This window comes from Ambystoma mexicanum, chromosome 9 (genome assembly GCF_040938575.1).
Source record: "Ambystoma mexicanum isolate Mex_15411 chromosome 9, UKY_AmexF1_1, whole genome shotgun sequence".
In the NCBI taxonomy this organism is placed as follows: domain Eukaryota; kingdom Metazoa; phylum Chordata; class Amphibia; order Caudata; family Ambystomatidae; genus Ambystoma; species Ambystoma mexicanum.
In genome coordinates, this window is record NC_090931.1 from 1,547,247,332 (window position 1) to 1,547,267,298 (window position 19,967).

Sequence of the window (19,967 nt, forward strand, 5' to 3'; positions counted from 1 at the left end):
AGGCCTGTTTGAGTCCTCTAAATGGACTACAGAAAAAGGTGAGGGTTGTATGGATCAGCTGGAGCAGATTATCCGTTCTTCTGATCATCCTCCCCCGAAAAGGGCTCGGGTAGACCCTAACCTCCAAATTCAGGAAGATCAGTCTCATGTTTTCCAATAAGAAGATGTGGTCCATATGGACACATATAGAGACATCTATAATGAAGAAGAAGAAGCTTCTTTTCTCGAAAACTATGAGGAAGATCAACATGATACTACGGCCAACTGGGAGGAAACCCAGCAGGAAAGTCAAGACCCTTGAACACAGAAAGATCAGGACACTGATGTTTTTTGCCTAGACTCTCCTCCGTCCACCCCGGCTCGCCAGGCCTCCCCTGTGGATGACCAAATGGCTTTCAACTCCATGTTGAAGAAAGCAGCTGAATACTTCAAAATTGCCACTCAAGAAGCGGTACCTGAGCAGGATTTCGTGGAGGATATTATTAAGGAAAAACCTCTGGCGAGTCAATCCATCCCCCTCCTTAACTCTGTTAAGCGACCGGTAGCTCCCTCATTGGTCTCACCTGCTCAGAAACGGGCAGTGAACCCGAGAGACGAAAAATTATTTCGACCTTCTCCTTCCGACCCTCTATATATCAAAGGGCACGCCATCCCAGACTCACTGGTAGTGACTACCACTCGAAAGAGGGCAGGGGTACCCCTTGCCACGGGAGAATCACCACGGACAAGGAGTCTAAGAGGTTGTATGCCCTGGGCAAACGTGTCACGTCAGCAGCTGCATACACCATTCAGGTTGCTAATAATACTACTCTATTAGCAAGCTATGCTGATGCCCAATGGAATTTGCTTCAGGAAGGCCTACAGGAGGTTCCTGAATCCGCCAGGACAAAGCTTCTCGCCATTGTTTTGGAGGGAAGACTGGTTAACCAGAATGTGGTGAAGAACACCCTGGACAATGCGGAAACTGCAGGCAGGTCTCTTGCACGAGGGACTCTACTGAAAAGACACGCATGGCTGCGTACATCAGGATTTAGACCTGAGACTCAGGCCTCCCTCATTAATAAACCCATTGAGGAGACTAACCTCTTCGGGAAAGCAGTGGACGAAGCGTTGGAGACAGCCAAGAAGTAGCATGAGACTATAAGGTCTTTGCATCAAATTACACAGAAACCCCCCTCCCAGAGGGGTAGTAACTCTCGGCGGTCCTTTCGAGGGCAAGCCCGTGCTGGTCAAGACAACTACGGCACGGGTAACTTCAACACAAATCAAACATCTGGAAGCCCCACTTACTACCCCTCAAGGGGTCAGAAACGCGGCAAAGGTAGAGGCCCCAATCCTAGAGGAGCCACAGCCTTGGGTCAGAAATGACCACCAAGTCCAGGGGATAACTTCTGACCAGTGGGTCTTAAAGACAGTCGCCCGCGGTTATTGCGTGGAATTCGCCCGACCTCCACAGTTCAGACCGCTGCGCTCACGGCGCCTTTCACCGGGCCATCTGGAGATCCTGATCCAAGAGGTGGAAGCACTGCTGGGAAAGGACGCCATAGAAGCCGTCCCTATTCTTCAGGTAAACGAGGGTATTTATTCAGTGTACTTCCTTGTACTCAAAAAGAATCTCACCATGCGTCCTGTTCTAGATCTGCGCCCAGCGAACAAGTTTATAAAACCCCAGAAGTTTTGCATGGTAACACTGCAGGAGGTGATCCCATTGCTGAAACAAGGGGACTTCATGGCAACGTTGGACATGAAAGATGCATACTTTCATATTTCAATGTTGCCAGCGCACAGGAAATACCTAAGGTTCATGATCCAGGACAGGGACTACCAATTCAAGGTACTCCCCTTCGGCATCGTTTACCAAAGTCCTGGCAGTGGCAGCAACACACCTGCACAGACTATCAGTCCCAGTTTACCCTTACCTCGACGACTGGCTCATTATGGGGGACTTGTTCAACGCTTGTTTTTCGAACACCCAAAAAACAGATTTCCTCTTCAGCCTGGGTTTTTCAATCAACGAAAAGAAATCCAGCTTAGTCCCTAGCCAAGTAAAACAATTTCTGAGAGCGCTAATTCGGACAGAAGACAGTCTTGTCTTCCCTTCCAGCGAGAGGGTCCAGCTCTCTCAAATTCCTCAATATGTAGCCAGTCGGGAGGTGACGTCATGTATATACTTGGTTCCCCACGCGCGGCTGCGCATGCGTCCCATGCAAGAGTGGCTCAACAGCCAGTGGTGTCAGGCCAGCGGACAATGGGAAGGTCCTTTAGTTGTCTCGCCAGCCCTGGTTCTCTCTCTGCAGTGGTGGTCAAGAGAAAACCTCTTGAAGGAGAAGACCTTTACCACCCGTGCAGTGGAAGCCACTCTCACGACAGACGCATCTCTCATGGGGTGGGGGCTCACCTGCTTCAGTGTGTTCCCCTCAAGTAGCGTCCAATCATGGAAACTTACTGGAGCTATTAGCGGTGTTCAAAGCATTGAAAGCCTTTCAGGTGCAACTGCAAGGGAAGACAGTGCTGATCCTAACCGACAGCACTACAGCAGTGTATTACCTGAACAAACAGGGGGGCACTCACTCTCCAGGGCTATCCAAGCTGTCCCAAAACATTTGGATATGGGCTCTCAACCACAAGATGTTTTTGTTGTCCCAACATGTTCCAGGGGAACTCAATCTTCTGGCAGACGTACTCAGCAGAGATTTTCCTCTGCCAGAAGAATATGAATGGCGACTGCACGAAGACATTGTGTCCAACGTCTTCGTCGAATGGGGTTTCCCAGAGATCAACCTGTTCGCTACTCAGGAGAACGCCCAATGCCAAGACTACGCCTCCAGGTACCCCCAGTACCGATCTAAGGGGAACCGTCTCTGGATAACTTGGTCGGGGAAATTTGTCTATGCTTTTCCCCCCGACTCCCCTTCTAAACAAGATAGTGCACAAGATGCACCAGGAACCAGTTACTATAATACTGGTGGCGCCCATGTGGGCCTGCCAACCCTGGTTCGCTCACCTGATGGAAATGTCCCTCTCCCCACCAGTCAAGCTACCCTGCCCGTACAACATGTTGTCTCAGGACAGGGGGGGTACCCTACACCCATGCCCACACACTCTGAACTTAGCAACTTGGCTCCTGAGGTCATAGCGTTTGGACACCTGCAACTCCCTCAGAGGTGCATGGACATACTCAGGGAAGCGAGAAAACCTAATACACGTTATTGCTATGCCAGCAAGTGGAAACAGTTTGACATCTGGTGCAATTCCAAGGGCGTCAATCCCATCGATTGCTCACCCTCACACATTGTGCTGTACCTAACCCACCTGTTGGACACTGGGTTAGTCTTTAATTCCCTAAAGGTTCATCTGGCTGCCCTGACAGCCTACACCACATCACAACAAAAAGTATCATGGTGGAAAATACCAGTGATTAAAGCCTTTATGGAAGGGGTTAAAGGGATGGTCTAGTAAAAGTTTTTATTTAAAAAATAGATAGGCCACATAAAAAAAAAATACTAGCATCCTCCGTTTTAAAACTTCCTATGTAAAATTTTGAGCTATTCAAGCTCAAAATTCGAAAAAGCAAGCACAGGGGCGCAGCCATTTTGTGAAATGGAGGCCCTCCTGTGCTGGCTTTTGCTTTTGCGGCACTAATGAAGGAAAAGCCAGCCAGCTGTAGTAAACAAAGTCTACCGCTGGGTGGCTTTCCCTTCATTAGTGCCGGGACTCGGAGGACGCGGACCGGAGACCAGAGCAGGAAAGCTGCAGCTGAATCTCGGTAAGTGCTATTTATTTTTTTTACAAAAAATAAGCACTAGCTGCGGTTTTTTTTCTAAGTTTTCCGGGCTGGAGGAGCCCGGAAAACTTAGAAATAAAACCGCAGCTTTAAAAACGTATTTATGTTTGCGGTCGCTTTTGAAGCGACCGCAAACATAAATACAACGTTATTGTGTCGGAAAACGCTGCGGTTTTTCTTTCCAAGTTTCTCAGGCTCCTCCGGTTCGGAGGAGCCTGAGAAACTTGGAAAGAAAAACCGCAGCGTTTTCCAACACAACCGCGTGTGTTTCTGCCTGCTGTGGCTATCACTTTGGGTCTCTGGTGCTCCCAGGGGAGCATCGGAGACCCAAAGTGAAAGCCACAGCAGGCAGAAACACACGCGGTTATGTTTACATGCCGCGTAGTGTTTCTACCTGCAGCTGATTTCCCATTTGGGGCTCTCGGGCTCCCCGTGGGGAGCCCGAGAGCCCCAAATGGAAAAGCAGATTCAGGCAGACACAACGCGGTTGTTTTCCGCAATGCCGCGTTGTGTCTGCCTGAATCTGCTTTACCATTTGGGGCTCTCGGGCTCCCAGATTCAGGCAGACACAACGCGGTTGTGTTGGAAAACGCTGCAGTTTTTCTTTCCGAGTTTCTCAGGCTCCTCCGAGCCGGAGGAGCCTGAGAAACTTGGAAAGAAAAACCGCAGCGTTTTCCAACACAATAACGTTGTATTTATGTTTGCGGTCGCTTCAAAAGCGACCGCAAACATAAATACAACGTTTTTAAAGCTGCGGTTTTATTTCTAAGTTTTCCGGGCTCCTCCAGCCCGGAAAACTTAGAAAAAAAACCGCAGCTAATGCTTATTTTTTGTAAAAAAAATAAATAGCACTTACCGAGATTCAGCTGCAGCTTTCTTGCTCTGGTCTCCGGTCCGCGTCCTCCGAGTCCCAGCACAAATGAAGGGAAAGCCACCCAGCGGTAGACTTTGTTTACTACAGCTGGCTGGCTTTTCCTTCATTAGTGCCGCAAAAGCAAAAGCCAGCACAGGAGGGCCTCCATTTCACAAAATGGCTGCGCCCCTGTGCTTGCTTTTTCAAATTTTGAGCTTGAATAGCTCAAAATTTTACATAGGAAGTTTTAAAATGGAGGATGCTAGTTTTTTTTTTTTATGTGGCTTATCTATTTTTTAAATAAAAAATTTTACTAGACCATCCCTTTAAGAGGATTTATCCTCCCATCTCTCACCCAGCCCCTGGATGGGATCTGAATGTGGTTTTGACCAGGCTCATGGGAGCTCCCTTTGAGCCTATGCATAAAGCAAGTCTGAAAGACCTGACTTATAAAACAGCCTTCCTAGTGGCTATCACTTCTATCAGAAGGGTTAGCGAACTACAGGCTCTTTCTGTTTTAGACCCCTTTGTTACAGTCCACAAAGATAAGGTAGTTCTGCGCACACATCCCAGGTTTGCGCCTAAATTCATCTCGAAGTTCCATGTGAAACCAGTCAATCGAACTACACACTTTCTTCCAGAACCCTACTAACATGGCCGAAAGAAACCTACACATACTAGACGTGTGCAGGGCAGTCATGTTTTACCTGGAAAGAACTAAACCACTAAGGAAGACTAAACAATTCTTCGTTTCAGTGGCAGCTGGTAGAGAAGGGGATCCTGTCTCTAAATCAGCTATCTCAAGGTGGATTGTCAAATGCATCAGTTCTATGCAGAGGCAACCATCAATCTATGGTTCTATCCAGAGACACCCCCCAATCTTTGGTTCTGTACACAGCCAACCCCCAATCTACAGTTCCATCCAGGGCCAACCCCAATCTACAGTTCTCTCCATAGCCAACCCCAATCTACACTTCTCTCCAGAGCCAATTCCCAGTTTATGGTTCTCTCCTATCAGGTCCCAGCGTCAGAATACTGCAGGAGCAGACGAATAGCCCACCAGATCCCCCAAACTAGTTCACCCAGCAGTTAATTGCAACAACTACTGAGCTGACTGGACCGGGTGAAAAGGGGAAGTGGATAAAATAACAAATAGTCCGGATTCCTCCGGTTCCCTTGAACTCCAGGAGTTCTCAATTTCAGGAATATCTGCAGTAAATGCATATCGGGTTAAATTACATTTTAATATTAACTAGAACTTTAGTAAATTACTCCCTCATTTCCCCCCTTGATTACCTGACTGCCTCCACCCTAAGCTGGGAGGCAATGTCTGAAAAAATGAAGTTTTTCTTGTTAAATTACTAGACTGTTCTCTGTTGCTGTTTTACTCTCTGCTGCTTACAAAAACCTATGCACTCAAGTCCAAACTATTAAGCACACCTTTAAAACCTTACTGCTTCAGTTTATATAATTGCAGAGATCTTCTTAGAATTGTATTTCCTGGCTCACTTTCTGGTTCAATTAAATATAATAAATGTATCTATAGTTTCTGTGTTTGTCTTTACTCATTATACAACAGTTAATTTTAAAAGTCTCTTAGAATGAGTTCATTGCGTGGCTTTGCCGTATTTCTCTTAAATAAATCCTTTACACGCTTGCAAAATGCTGCTTGTAACTTGTTTTCAGTTTAGTTATCCACTAATAGACGCTTCGTCTCATGTTGAAACTAGAATGCGTCACTCTACAGCGCTTCATTGTAAATGCTTGCTAAGGACGCGTAACATACGTTTATATTTTTACAGCATGCCACGCCAGACTTATTACTTCTTTCCTTTGTCGTCTGTTCAATTAGATAAATAGGCAAGCCGAACGCTGTCTATTTCATCTGCATGCCATTGAAGTTCAAAGGAACTTGAGAACGGCATCTCTTCTCTCTTTCCGACGCACAGACATGGGTTGCCGGGTTCTTTACTCGAAACGCGACTCGACTGGATAACGAACTCGTGTATGAACAAAACAACTAAGCAATGATCAATGCTTAAACGCTTAAGGCCTTACTAATGCGTACCCGTTCGCAACAAAAATAAACAAGTGACGTCCATGTGCGTTTCACCACATTCTTGCTGCTTGGAATAAATGCACCAATGGATACTTTTAACTTGCAAAGCTACAATTAACTTATGTTGACACGTGCTGCTCAGTTTTCACATTTTCACTCATCCACAACTATTCAGAAATAACATTAAAGTTCATTCACTTCCATTTTTCATGAAATAACTTAAGAAGAATTTCTTTTGAGCGTTTAATCTTTAAGTTGTTCAGTCATATCTGAATGCTGTTCTCTGGCATTTTCTAAGTTGTCTTCAGACTGCAGTTTCTTTGTTTTCTCATACCTTTCTCTGGAGCTTCAAAGGATGAGACCTCTTCTGATAAGATCTTGAATGAAAGGCAGTTTACAACCTCTCCTGAGGTTCCAAATTCCATCACAATAGTCTCCAGGCCAATCACTGTTTTGCAGGAAGTTGTCCATCTTGTACTGGGACAATAGGAGCTGGCTGAAATTATTATTAAGGAAAATGGTATTCACAACCAATTCAGCCCTCCCAAGCCACAACAACTTTTAATGCCACTAAAGAGTACCTATACCATTGGCTCCTGTTAACTGGGGACCTGACATCTCCAGAACCAATCTATGGTTCTCTCCCGAGCCAGCCCCCAATCATCGGTTGTATGCAGAGCCACTCCCCATTCTATGGTTCTATCCTGAGCCAACCCCCAGTCTACGGTTCTCTCCAGAGCCAAACCCCAATCTATGGTTGTATCCAGAGCCACCCCCAAACATTGGTTCTTTCCAAAGCCAACCCTCCATCTATGGTTCTTTCCAGAATCAACCACCATCTACAGTTTTATCCAGAGCCAACCCCCAATCTATGGTTCTATCCAGAGTCACCCTCCGATCTATGGTTCTGTCTAGTGCCAACCCCCAATCTATGGTTCTATCCAGGGTGAACCCCAATCTGCAGTTCTCTCCAGAGCCAACCCCCAATCTATGGTTCTGTACAAAGCCAACCCCCAATCTATGGTACTCTCCAGACCCACCCCCCCCAAATTCTCTCCCGAGCCAACCCCCAATCTATGGTTGTATCCAGAGTCCCCCCCCCTATCTATGGTCGTATCCAGAGGCACCCCCAATCTATAGTTCTATCCAGAGCCAACCCTCAACCTATGGTTCTGTCCAGAATCAACCCCAATCTACGGTTCTATTCAGACTCACCCCTAAATCTACAGCTCTCTCCAGCACCAACCCCCAATCTACGGTTCTATCCAGATCCACCCCCCAATCTAATGTTCTCTCCAGAGGCACCCCCAATTTACGGTTCTCTCCAGAGCCACCCCCAATCTACGGTTCTCTCCAGAGACAAACCCCGAAATATGGTCGTATCCAGAGGCACCCCCCAATCTTGGTTCTATCCAGAGACAACCTCCAATCTATGGTTCTCTCCAGAACCAACCCCCAATCTACGGTTCTAGCCAGATCCACCCCCAAATCTACAGGGTTCTATGCCATTTCATTGACACCCGTTTTTTCGATGGGTCTTTTTACTAAATTATTTTGCAGAAAAAACTCATTGAAGTTTTTTTACCATTATTTTTCTGTTGGGGAAACGCCCCCAAACGCCACATCTACCTATTCTTTGTTAGTCCCGACCCCCCCAACCCTTTATATGGCCTTTCCAACCCCCCAAAAAAATGCAATTAGTTTTTTCAGCAAAAACATTTCATAAAAACCAACCCCCAATCTATGGTCCTATCCAGAGCCACCCCTCACCCCCAATGTATGGTTCTCTCCACAGACAACCCCCAATCTACGGTTCTCTTCAGAGCCAAACCCCAATCAATGGTTGTATCCAAAGCCACTCACCAATCTATGGTTCCATCCAGAGCCACCCCCCAGTCTACAGTCTCCAGAGCCAAACCCCAATCTACGGTACTCTCCAGAGAATTTTTTTTACTATACATTTGAATTTGATATGAGTTTATTGTGTCCAAAATGTACTTCAGATTAAGGCTTAAACAAGCTATATCTTTTGTATTTTTGTATAATATCTTTCTTTTGACTTTTCTGTGATAAACTTGTGGTGAAGCAGGATTCATACCAAGGTATTAAATATTCATTATAATTTGCAATGCACCATTAAGCAGAGAAAGAAGCATACCACTAGGTGTGTTCTCATTATTATGTTTTTAAATTATTACATAATTTGCTCAGCAAGTTTTATTGATCTCTTTTTATTCCAAAGACATGAGAAGGCTGAAAATAGTTTATTTTGTTAATATTTAGGTTTCAAAATTATATTTTATATGGAGAAATGTAATCTGGTGGGCAGGACTGAATGGATTCCGTAGGATCCCGCGGTGTGTTAGTGGCAAACCGGGCTAGAAGACACAGCTCTGCACTGGGTCTGTTTATTTTTAGGTTTTAAAATAATACCTACATGCTCTGCTTTTTTTTCTTCAGAAAATGGAATCATCACCGAACCCGAGAGCCTGAGAGAATGTGCGTACTCCGATCAGAGCTTTATGAAGCGCTCCGAACTCATGGCACACATGGAGATCCACGCCAGGGAACGTTTCGCTGAGAGGCCTGCTCTAACCATGCACCAGAGATCCCACATTAGTGAGAAACGCTATAAATGTGCAGAGTGTGATACCTTTACCAGGAGCTCACATATATGTCTCCATCAGAGAATCCATACAGGGGAGCAACTGTACCAGTGTAAAGAGTGTGGGAAAAGCTTTGATAAGAGCTCATATCTATACAGGCATCAGAGAATCCATACAGGGGAGCGACCTTACCACTGTAAAGAGTGTGGGAAGAGCTTTTCTGAGAGGTCACATCTCTACACCCATCTGAGAATCCATACAAAGGAGAAGCCCTATGAATGCACAGCGTGTAAGAAAAGCTTCAGTCACTCCTCAACCCTGATCCACCATCAGAGAATCCATACAGGGGAGAAGCCCTATGAATGCACAGAGTGCAAGAAAAGCTTCAGTGACCCCTCTACCCGGAACAGGCATCAGAGAATCCATACGGGGGAACGACCGTGCCAGTGTACAGAGTGTGGGAAAAGATTTGCGAAGAATTCAGATCTGTACAGGCATCAGAGAGTCCATACAGGAGAGAAGCCCTATGAATGCACAGAGTGCAAGAAAAGCTTCAGTCACTCCTCATCCCTGATCAACCATCAGAGAATCCATATAGTGGAAAAGCCCTGTGAATGCAAGAGTGCAAACAATGTTTCAGTCACTCCACAACCAGGATCTAGCATCAGCGAATTCACACTTTGAGAACACCTTTGAGTGTACAGAGTGAAATTAAAGCTTCAGTAAACCCTCAACCCTGAGCATGCTTTGCAGTGTTCATGCCAGAATGTATTACAGTTTCATAAAATAACAAATTCTAGGGTATGTCAGAGGTGCCACATGAGGAAACCCTCAGAGGCTGCATCTTCACCATCATCAGAAGATACATTCTGGCAACAAGTGCCAGAGGGCACGGTGTGTGTCACGTACTTTAACCCTTTGACTGGTGAAACCACAGAAAGGCCCCCATACTGCTGGTATAAAAAATATCCTTAGAGTTTCCCAGGATTCGAGGGGCGACACATCCTCCTACCCCTGCCTCAAATCTATTTTAAAGCCCACTCTTTGGGACATGGATACATGCCCTCAGGGCACTTAAAAGGTCCATCATGCATGACACCCAAGAAGATATCAGCGATGGCACCTCAGTGCTGAAACTTCGTACATCAGTAATGTACTTGCCGAGGTCTTATCGCTCTGTATATCAGGTGTGTGGTCATGCAGCAGCAAAGGGGGCAAGTTAAATCCAACGAAATCCGATCTGCAGGATTGGAAACTGTGAACTGGACACAGTAAGATTAAAAGGTACTGAGTCGCTCCCACTTAATATGCAGAACATTATCCCAGCATGTCCTGGCTTGGGTCCCTTCCCACTTTGAATGTATTTAAATCAGAAACTGACGAGTAGATCTTACATGGGAAGAAATGTAAACAGTAAAATAAATAAAGACAGAAGATGTAGAAAAATCATTGTAAGAAAATGAACCAACGGAAAAGACAATGGGACGCAGCACAGGTGTAGTGGAAAATACTAAGAACTAGTACAAAGCTGGTCTGCTGATTAGCAATTAACACATGAATCATAACAAAAAGGGCAACTCGAAATGTAAGCATAAGATCAGTCATGATTACACAAGATTGTTTACATTAAATAATTATAATATTCTGTCATAGAGCTCTGAAAACGCTGCATGCCTTGTGTCTGAATGTAGAGCTGTCACGGCAGGCGGATTGTGTACAGCTACTCCACAACATAGACACAGTAACAGTGCCCACCATGGCCAGGACATATAAATACCAAAAAGTACTGTTAAAATGTGTTGGGAAATGGACACTGTAAGTAAAATAATTGGTGCCAAGAGATGGGAAGCTCCTCCATGCAACGATAGAGAGGAACATGAAATGGCAGGATACACAATGGGAATCATTCTAAATGTGAGTCACAAAGACAAGTAGCAGCGATGAAGAAGTTTGATGCAAGTAGGAGAAAGGGTTGAAGGACTAATGGCAACTTCACAGGCACGCTTAGTTCTGGGACGCACATATAAGGCGTCAATATGAGACTCTCAAGGTTTAGTATTAGGATCTTATGGGATCTGACAGCTGCGAATTGTGGCAAAATGGAACTCGTACATCTCTAGAAATCTAGGAATAAACTTGAAGACCTGATCTTACTGAAAGTTGACAAAGTATTTTTTAGAAGAGCAAAAAAGAATGAAAGTTACATTGAGTTCTATGGTGCACATTAGATGTTATCAGGGGATGCCACTGTCCTTGTCTGTTACCTTGTGTGTGTTCCCCAACTTGTTTCCTCTTATGCTTTTCTTTTTTCTGCCTCCACTGTAACCCCTCCACTTTGAATTAAAGAGAAATGTATAGAAAAATGTTGTCGACCTAATTGATGATGTTAGATTAAGATCATGAAAGTATGGTAGCTTTTATTACCTATGATTGGAAATTAATCACTGTATATAATATCCTTTTGTCGCTGTCTACTGTTTAAAGGAAGAGAAATGTAGAAAAAGCAGAATTGTTTTAATCATTTATCGTCTGCATGAAGCGAGTGATGACTATAATATCCCAGGGGATACAATCAGGCAAGTAGCTCTGATCCTGACCCGGTGCTCCTCATGAGATGTAGCAATCCCACCAGACCACAGCGGGGCAGAACTTGATGTGACGTTCTGATGCCTGCATTACTGAAAGTGGCATGAGCTGCTAGGTCTAGGTGCTGTGCTCCCACCTGCTTCTTCCATCCTCGTGTAGACGGACACCCATAGACTCCTGGGTGCAGCGGACGCCGGCGCCCAGTGAACACATCCACAGATCCACAGGTTGACAATTTGTGGGCCCCTAATATTAAGTGAAAATTTAATTCTGCTTTTGAATCTTTGCAACGCCATTTGTAATGAAATCATGCACAAAAGGTCAACAATTATTGGTTAGCTCTCAGACCAAGTAGCTGGCTTGCATCCCAACCACTAATATTTACTTTCCATCCTAAGCGGTGGCTTTGGATCCATTGGTGGTGAATAAGATTACAGAATAACCCTACAGGCAAGGCTTGGCTGTAGAAGACATGTGATATTTGATGGGTGTGATTCCACACTATACAATACATCCCAAAAGAGGTGTGATTTGATAGAGCTTCCTGAATCCTTTGCGAGCAGATTCCACGCAGGACAGTGTTCAACAGGACGATTGACTATTGTGAAGCGAGCAGATGGAGCCAGACATTTGCTGATGGGCTTTTTCATCTACACTGTGCCTCTAAAATTGCCATTCGGCCATGTTTTCAAAATTTAATTCTTGCCTCTATATTTTTGCTGCAGATAGGAGCGCTACACCTGATGCAAGAGAGTCAGAGCTCTGTGCTTAGAGCTAGATAAATCACTTTCCCTGATCACGTGACATGTTTACTATTGGGCAGCGATATAGGTGCAGGCCTCTCCCCAGAACATCCAGGAATCAATGCTCATTGCCCTTGTGTTGATGATTAGCACTAAATGTTATCAATCATTTCCCCACACATGTTTATCACTAAAGCAACAAGTATTTACATTTGCAACATATTGCCTAAATGCATTAATGAGGAAAAACTCAAAACAATGTTTTGGATGAGGTTTGTTTGGTAAACTTTAACAGCAGCAAAGCAGTGGATTTACATTGGAAGGCCCCCATCAGACCAACGTCCCAATTCCAAAGTCACCCCCCTCCCTCCAGGTCTCAGCTTATGTAGATTTTCTAGTACATTGAAGCGACGCAAGGAATTTGGGAATTTTCAACTCAATTTAAGGAGGTTCCCCTGCCTTCACAATTATCTTCAAAGGGTCTCCACTTATAACCTATCCATTCATGTTAGTCCAGATACTCTCTTATTTGTCTAAACGTAAATATAGCTCGGTGCTCAGTATGAATGTATTTATAGCCCTCGCTGAGCCTCCTTTTGAAGTTCTGCCATCTTGTGCTGAACTAAATTAAGCAGCGTGAGCATGGTTACATAAACAAGCTATTGTGCAGCAACTAATGAGTGAGCGAACAGATACACATTTCTGAGTGCCAACATGGAAATCCCTATAAGCAGACCACATATTTAAAATGGATCATTCTAACTAAACTAGGCCAGTGCAAGATTACGTGGCCTAATCTTAGACTCATACAATATTTCATAATTTTTTTATTCTCTTCAGTTTACCAAATATGTCATCCTAACATTCTTCTGGATGGGAAGTGTGAGAATACTGATGGTATTCTCACTCCTGAACCCCTTGGATCCTCTACGCAGGTGGCCAGGGAAAGGCCATCGCTATTGGATCCTGACCCTGGGGGCAAAGAAGCAAGGGAGGATCACCTGGGTGGAGGATCCTTGGGAACTAGGAGTGGGGTACCTTTGGGTGAGACATGGTATCCCGTTTTTCCTAATGAAAACCAACCAAACCCTGCCCAACCGTTATGGGCTATTATAAATCAGCTCCCCTCATTTCTCCACCATTAACTCTTGACAGTACTGGGATGAAGAAGAGTCAACTAAGAGCAATGAAGACTATGCTTTTTTACCACTCTATTACTGGTACAAGGAAGAGGCTTACTAAGAGTAGTGAAGTTCAGGAATGTCCCTTTAATTGTGGTCAGGCAAAGTGGAACAGTCATCCACACCTGCAGCCTGTTAAAGGACGGCAAGTGTACAAATGGAGCCCAACCCAGTGTGAAAGGGAATGACAGAAGAAGGACCAGAAGTCTGGTGCAGGAAGCAGAGGACCCTCTAGCCTGGTGTGGGAGTGGGGACTCCCTGGAGCAGAGCAGGAAAGGTGTAGGAAGCCATGCTGGGAGGCTGCCCCTTTCCTTTCAAATCAACATACTTGTTCCCCTGTGGTGGAGGACCACCCCAGGAGTGTCTGAGGGGCAGGAACTGGAGCCCTGACACTGAAGAGAGAAGGCTGTGTTATTCGCGCTGCAGAATCAACTTTCAAAGCGACAGCTGAGTTTCTGGAAATGGAGAAACCCGGAGCGCGTGTGTGAATTTGAACGTTTCTTGAAATATTTTCACACGTTTTCAAAAGTCTCAGAACGCTGAACAAACTAATTAAAGTGAAACGAACGAAGAAGTCACTTACCCATGGTAACTTTACTTCCTCCCACGTATTCCTCAATTTATGATATTTCCATATCCAGCTTCAGCTGCTTCGGAATTATTTTCCAGCAGAGGGCGCTGTGCGTCGATGTCAGTCGACTCAATGTCCCTCAGAGGCCTCCGTCTCGATGTCGACATCATCGATGGGATAAAGCGCGTGCAGTGACCGTTGGCTTCAGTTCCGTTTTTAAAGCATGTATAGGCTATCCTACACCCGAAAGTTACTTCTCCTGAAAGAGCGAATACTGCAATAACATGGAAAAATCTACTGCGGGCAGGGTTGGGAGGGGTGTTGAGGAATACGCAGGAGTCACAGCCTGTCGAAAGAACGTTATCATTGGTAAGTAACTTGTTCTTTGAATGGATTCTGTCCTCCCACGTATTCCTCATTTTATGATAAACTCCCAAAGCAGTGTATGTATTCCTGGAGGAGGGAGTCTAGAAATGTTCAGACTCCTAATAATTTAGGAGTTCGTTCATAGGTCTGTGTGCACAGAATGTAGCACTGCCTTTCCAAATAAACCTTCCCGGCTTGAGGAAGAGTACAGATTCTAATGTTTGGTAAAGGTTTGTACGGACGACCATGTGGCTGCCGCACAAATATCTCTAATAGGGACACCCCTCTATAATGCAGAGAGGTAACCATGTCCCTGGTTGAATGAGCTCTAAGACCCACTGGGGGATCCTTTCCTGCTAATCTCTAGCATTCAGATATTCCCAAAATAATCCATCTTGACAAGGTTTGTTTGGAAATTGCCATACCCAACTTGGGGCCTGTGTAACCTACAAAACGTTGGTCACCGTGTCCTGGAGATGTAAAATGTCAGTGCGTGCCTTGGATCAAGCCAGTTCAACCTCTCCTCTTCCTTTCTTTCCAGGATGAGGAGGAGGATAAAATTAAAGTAAAATTATTTTCTGAGTTAATTGGAACTCGGACACAATCTTAGGTAAGAAGGTCGGTTTAACCTTAAAGACCACCTTGTCCTTATAGAAGATTGTATAAGGAGACTTGCAGGACAAGCCCTGAAGTTCACTCACTCTTCGGGCTGATGTAATGGCCACTAAAAGGATGGTCTTTAAGGTTAATAACCTTAAAGACAGGTATGGATAGGCTCAAACGGAGCACACATTAGACATCTCAATACCAGGTTGAGGTCCCAAGTTGGGACTTGAAATGGGACTGGGGGAAATGTGTTTGTCAGTCCTCTTAAGAATTGTATCACAAGGGGAATCTTGAAGAAAGATACCTTTTCAGAGGAGCGCTTAAAAAACGAGAGAGCTGCAAGATACCCCTTGATTGTACCAACCTGGAGGCCCAAGTTGGCCAGGTGTAATGAGAATGAAAAAAACCATAGGTGTACTGCATGTAAAAGGATCCACATTCTTATCCCTGCACCAGCTGCAGAATTTGTTCCAACGGCAGCGGTACCTCTCAGAAATCATGCGTGAAGGTTGAGAGTCTCGACCTCTGGATGGAGAACCCGACTCTCTCTCTCTCTCTCTCTCTCTCTCTCTCTCTCTCTCTCTCTCTTTCTCTCTCTCTCTCCCCCTCTCTCTCCCTCTCTCTCCCTTTAGAGAGAGAGAGGGAGAGAGAGAGAGAAGTTCCTCTTTTTTTGGAAGACGTATTGGAGTGCAGACGGACATGTCCAGAAGGTCCGGGTAGCAAAACAGAAAGGTGATGGCTGGAAGGTTTTGAATTAATCATAACCACGAGCAAAGCCCTGGGCAACCCTCCAGACCATTGTTTTTCAGCCTGCCAAGCCATTTCAGAAGGGGAAAAACCATATGCAAATCAGGCTTGGTGTTACCCCAAAAAGGACAGTCCAGCCCGAACTGCTAGGTCACATCCCTTCTGCACGAGACCACAAGCATCCCCAGACATGTGTCAGCCTTGTTGGGCGTCATCAATGAGGAGTAGCTTGGGTCTCTAGGCCTGGCAGACTCAGGACCCACGTCTGGGCATACCCGTACCACTCGGGGTGACTTTAGCAAAACAGTAAGGTGATGGCTGGAAGGTCCGGGTACCACGTCCTCCGGGCCCAATCCGGAGCAATTAGTATCATGGATTTCCTGAACCTCCTCAACCTCCTGATGACTTGAGGAATGACGGATACTGGAGGAAACGTGTACAGGAATGGAAACTCCCAGTCCACTACAAATGCGTCCTCTAGAGCTCCGCTTAGGGGAAATTTCCTTGAGCAGTACTGTTTGCACTTCCGGTTAAAAACGGCCGTGAACAGATCCACTTGGAGGGTTCCCCAAAGGGTGAAATCTCTTGAAGGACTTCCTGAGCTGGTTCCCACTTGTGGGAGACTGTGCTCTGCCTGCTCAGAGCGTCTGCCGCTGTGTTCTCCTCTCCGGCTAGGTTAACTGCCGATAGAGAGATTCCTTCTTGGATTGCCCAGTACCAGAGCTGCATTGCCTCTCTGCACAGTGGTAGTGACCCTACACCTCCTTGTTGAGGTAGTACATGGCCACTGTGTTGTCCATTATTATCAGGATGTTCTTTCCCCGTACAGAGGGTAGGAAGGCCTTCAGCGCTACCCTGATTTCCCTCAACTCCACCAGGTTGATATGTAGTTTGGGCTCTGATGGAGACCAGCAACCAATTGTCAGGTCATTGGTATGGGCTCCCCACCCTGTGATGAGCCATACGTTACTACTTTATCTCTGGGCATGGTTGCCAAAATGGTTCTCCCTTCAAAATGGTGTCCTCACAGGCCCACCACAGGAGATCCTGAACGACTCTGTTTGGAACCTGAAGGAGATCTGACATCCTACCTGAGAATTGAGACCATTGAGTCCTGGGAGCCCACTTGAGGGATATCATTCGCAGGTGCGCTCTGGCACCAGAAAAATGCAGGATGCCATGAGGCTGAGTGTCAGGATACTGTCAGGATTAGTCCTGCGAATACTAAGGCAGCGAATATGGCAAGGGAAATGTGCACATAGGAACAATGACTCATGTATGCTAGAAGCCAGGAGTGCAAACAGAGTGTGATTTTAAACCCAATATATGAAAAGGGATGTGGGGTAAGCACCTGACCGCGAGGAAAGTCGGCAAGCGCCTTACCCCCAATTGCTGTTACAGGTACTGACAGCGCTAAACCCACGTGGAGGGCAAGCAATGACAGGATCTGTGAACTAACACTCTGATGGAATCAAATAAGGGAACTAAAGAACTGTACTCACAAGGACGAGATATACCTCTTGAATGTCAGCTAGCCCACGAATCCTGTTGATGAAACTGGGACCCCGAGAGGCTAGAACAGCAATGGGAGAAGTAGGAAGGTCCAGAGGGCAAGGGCTGTAGGTTGCCAGGGAGAGGTAGACTGTAGAACAGGGGGCCCAAGAGGACAAGGGCTGAAGGTAGCCGGAGCGAGGCAGGCTGCAGGGCAGGGAGCCCAGAGGACAAGGGCGGAGGCTGGAAGGCAGCAGAGCGTGATCCGCTGTAATGTGGGGAGCCCGGCAGGGCAAGGGTGAAGGCTGGAAGGCAGCCGAGCGTGATCCGCTGCAGAAAACTAAATACCTAAGTTGAAATAGTGATAACAAATAGTGAGGAAAACATAAGCATTCACACAGGAGCTAGCTAACAACCGCACACCACACCTAAAATCAAAAGGGAAAATAAATGCAGAAGAGCTAAGGAAAACCTGGAATGGATCCCAATAGAAGTAAGGATCAGGAGCAGGGAAAAAGCTAAATAACCAATGCAAACTTTTCCCTACCCCTCCAAGGAAAAGACAGGAAACTAAACTAAGAGGAAGGCTAAGGCAAATGGGTAACAGCAGCAAAGGACAGAGTCAAAGAAATATAGAACACAGACAAACTGGGCTGCATCTAAAAGGGGAAAGCACTGAGAAATGCTGCCTGCAAACAGAGGAAGACAAAAAGGGAAATCAAGGGAGCAGAAATCAATTAGCTCATGAATCCGAAATTCAGGGCGGAGGAAACAAGAAAACAGGAACAAGAAAGTAGGTACAAAAGGCAAGGAACAAGGAACCAGGGACTAGTCAAAACAGGAACACTGCAGACGATGACCAGCGCTGGACTGAAGTGAGACTGAGGCTTTTAAAGCTGTTAACGAGCACACGCCTCAGGTGTGCTGACTGCTGCACCTGCAGCCACAGGTGTTGCCTATCCTCCACCCAACCTTGTCCTGCAAGGGTGGAGGTGGAGCAGTGGGCCAGGCATTCTGGGAAGCACAGTCATTTGGTTAAAGAAGCATGCTGGCTGCCAAAAACCTGGAATGGATCCGGAAGGGAAGTAGTTTGGAAAATAGGGATTTAGCGCTCCCAGTTCATTGCAGCACTGTGGCATTAGGTTCGGAGGAAATGTCCAGCAGGGAATAAGCCCCAAAACATGCCCCCAAGTGGCGGGAACGGGAGCGAAGGGAGCGAGTCGTGACACTGAGCAACCTGAGAAAGCCGAAGGCTAGGACACGCTGAGCACTCTGGAATTTGGTGACCTTTGCTGAATGTCTTGAGTCCTCACATCCGGTGGCGAGGCTTTTCCCAGGGATGCATACAGGACTGCTCCAATGAATAGGAGCTGTTGAGATGGTATCATGTGAGACTTCTTGAAGTTGCGGGAGAAGCCCAGTCTGTGAAGGGAGTGACAGGTGGAGCTGAGATGTTCCAGGGCCTGTTTGGGGGAACTGGCCCTGATCAGCCAATCGTCCAGGTTGGGGTAGACGTGACTCCCCCTCTCCTGAGACTCGCTGCCACTAACGCCATCAGTTTGGTGAAAAACCTTGGGGCGGAGGTCAGCCCAAATGGCAGAACTCAAAACTGATGAGAACTGGCAACGGTGAACCTCAGGAACTGTCTGTGCTTGTGATGGATTGGCACATTAAAGTAAGCATCCTGGCGGTCCAATTCTACCATCCAGTCCTGAAGTTGGAGGGCCTGAAGGATCTGAAAAAGGGTAACCATCTTGAACTTGTCCCTCCTGGGGAACTTGTACAAGTCTCTTAAATCCAACAAGATGGGTCTCAAGCCTCCATCCTTTTTTTAAACGATAAAGTACGGGGAGAACCAACCCTTGTTCGTCTCCACTACAGGTACTGGCTCTATAGCACCTTTCTCTAGAAACTGAGGAGTAAAAGCGAAAGCACCTACCCCACCAAGGTGCGCCGGTGGGGTGGTTTTGTGTCTGTCTAATATCAGCTAAGAAAGAAATTGGAGTCAACAGCTACCCTAGTCATTGACGCTTTCAGTAGGATGCTAATTAAGAGGTCACAGTGGAGCTAATTTAGCACATATCAGTTAGCTCATAACATAAACACGAAAGGATAAAGATATCTTTTTTAAGAGGTCACAGTGGAGCTAATTTAGCACATATCAATTAGCTCATAACATAAATCAGACAAGTTTTTCATACTGCCATAACAATTGCAGTATATGTAATCATAATCACTAATGTTGTACTAACCCACCGATGCGTACAATTACTGCATAACTTTATACAAACAAATTGTTTTTCTTGTGCCAAGGATGGCATACTTCACCTTTCGACTCTTGTAAAGGTTTTTTACTTGTGTAAATCTAATAAAT

General features: G+C 45.9%; 1 protein-coding gene across 1 annotated transcript in view; it reads left to right on the top strand.

Moving 5' to 3' along the window:
• The window catches only part of LOC138489499 (zinc finger protein 271-like), a 521,160-nt gene that overhangs the window by 202,741 nt on the left and 298,452 nt on the right, over window positions 1–19,967 (top strand). Inside the window, exon 9 of the mRNA XM_069617242.1 lies at window positions 9,157–9,899. Coding sequence (XP_069473343.1) covers window positions 9,157–9,899 — 743 coding nt within the window. The remainder of the gene's footprint in view (window positions 1–9,156; window positions 9,900–19,967) is intronic.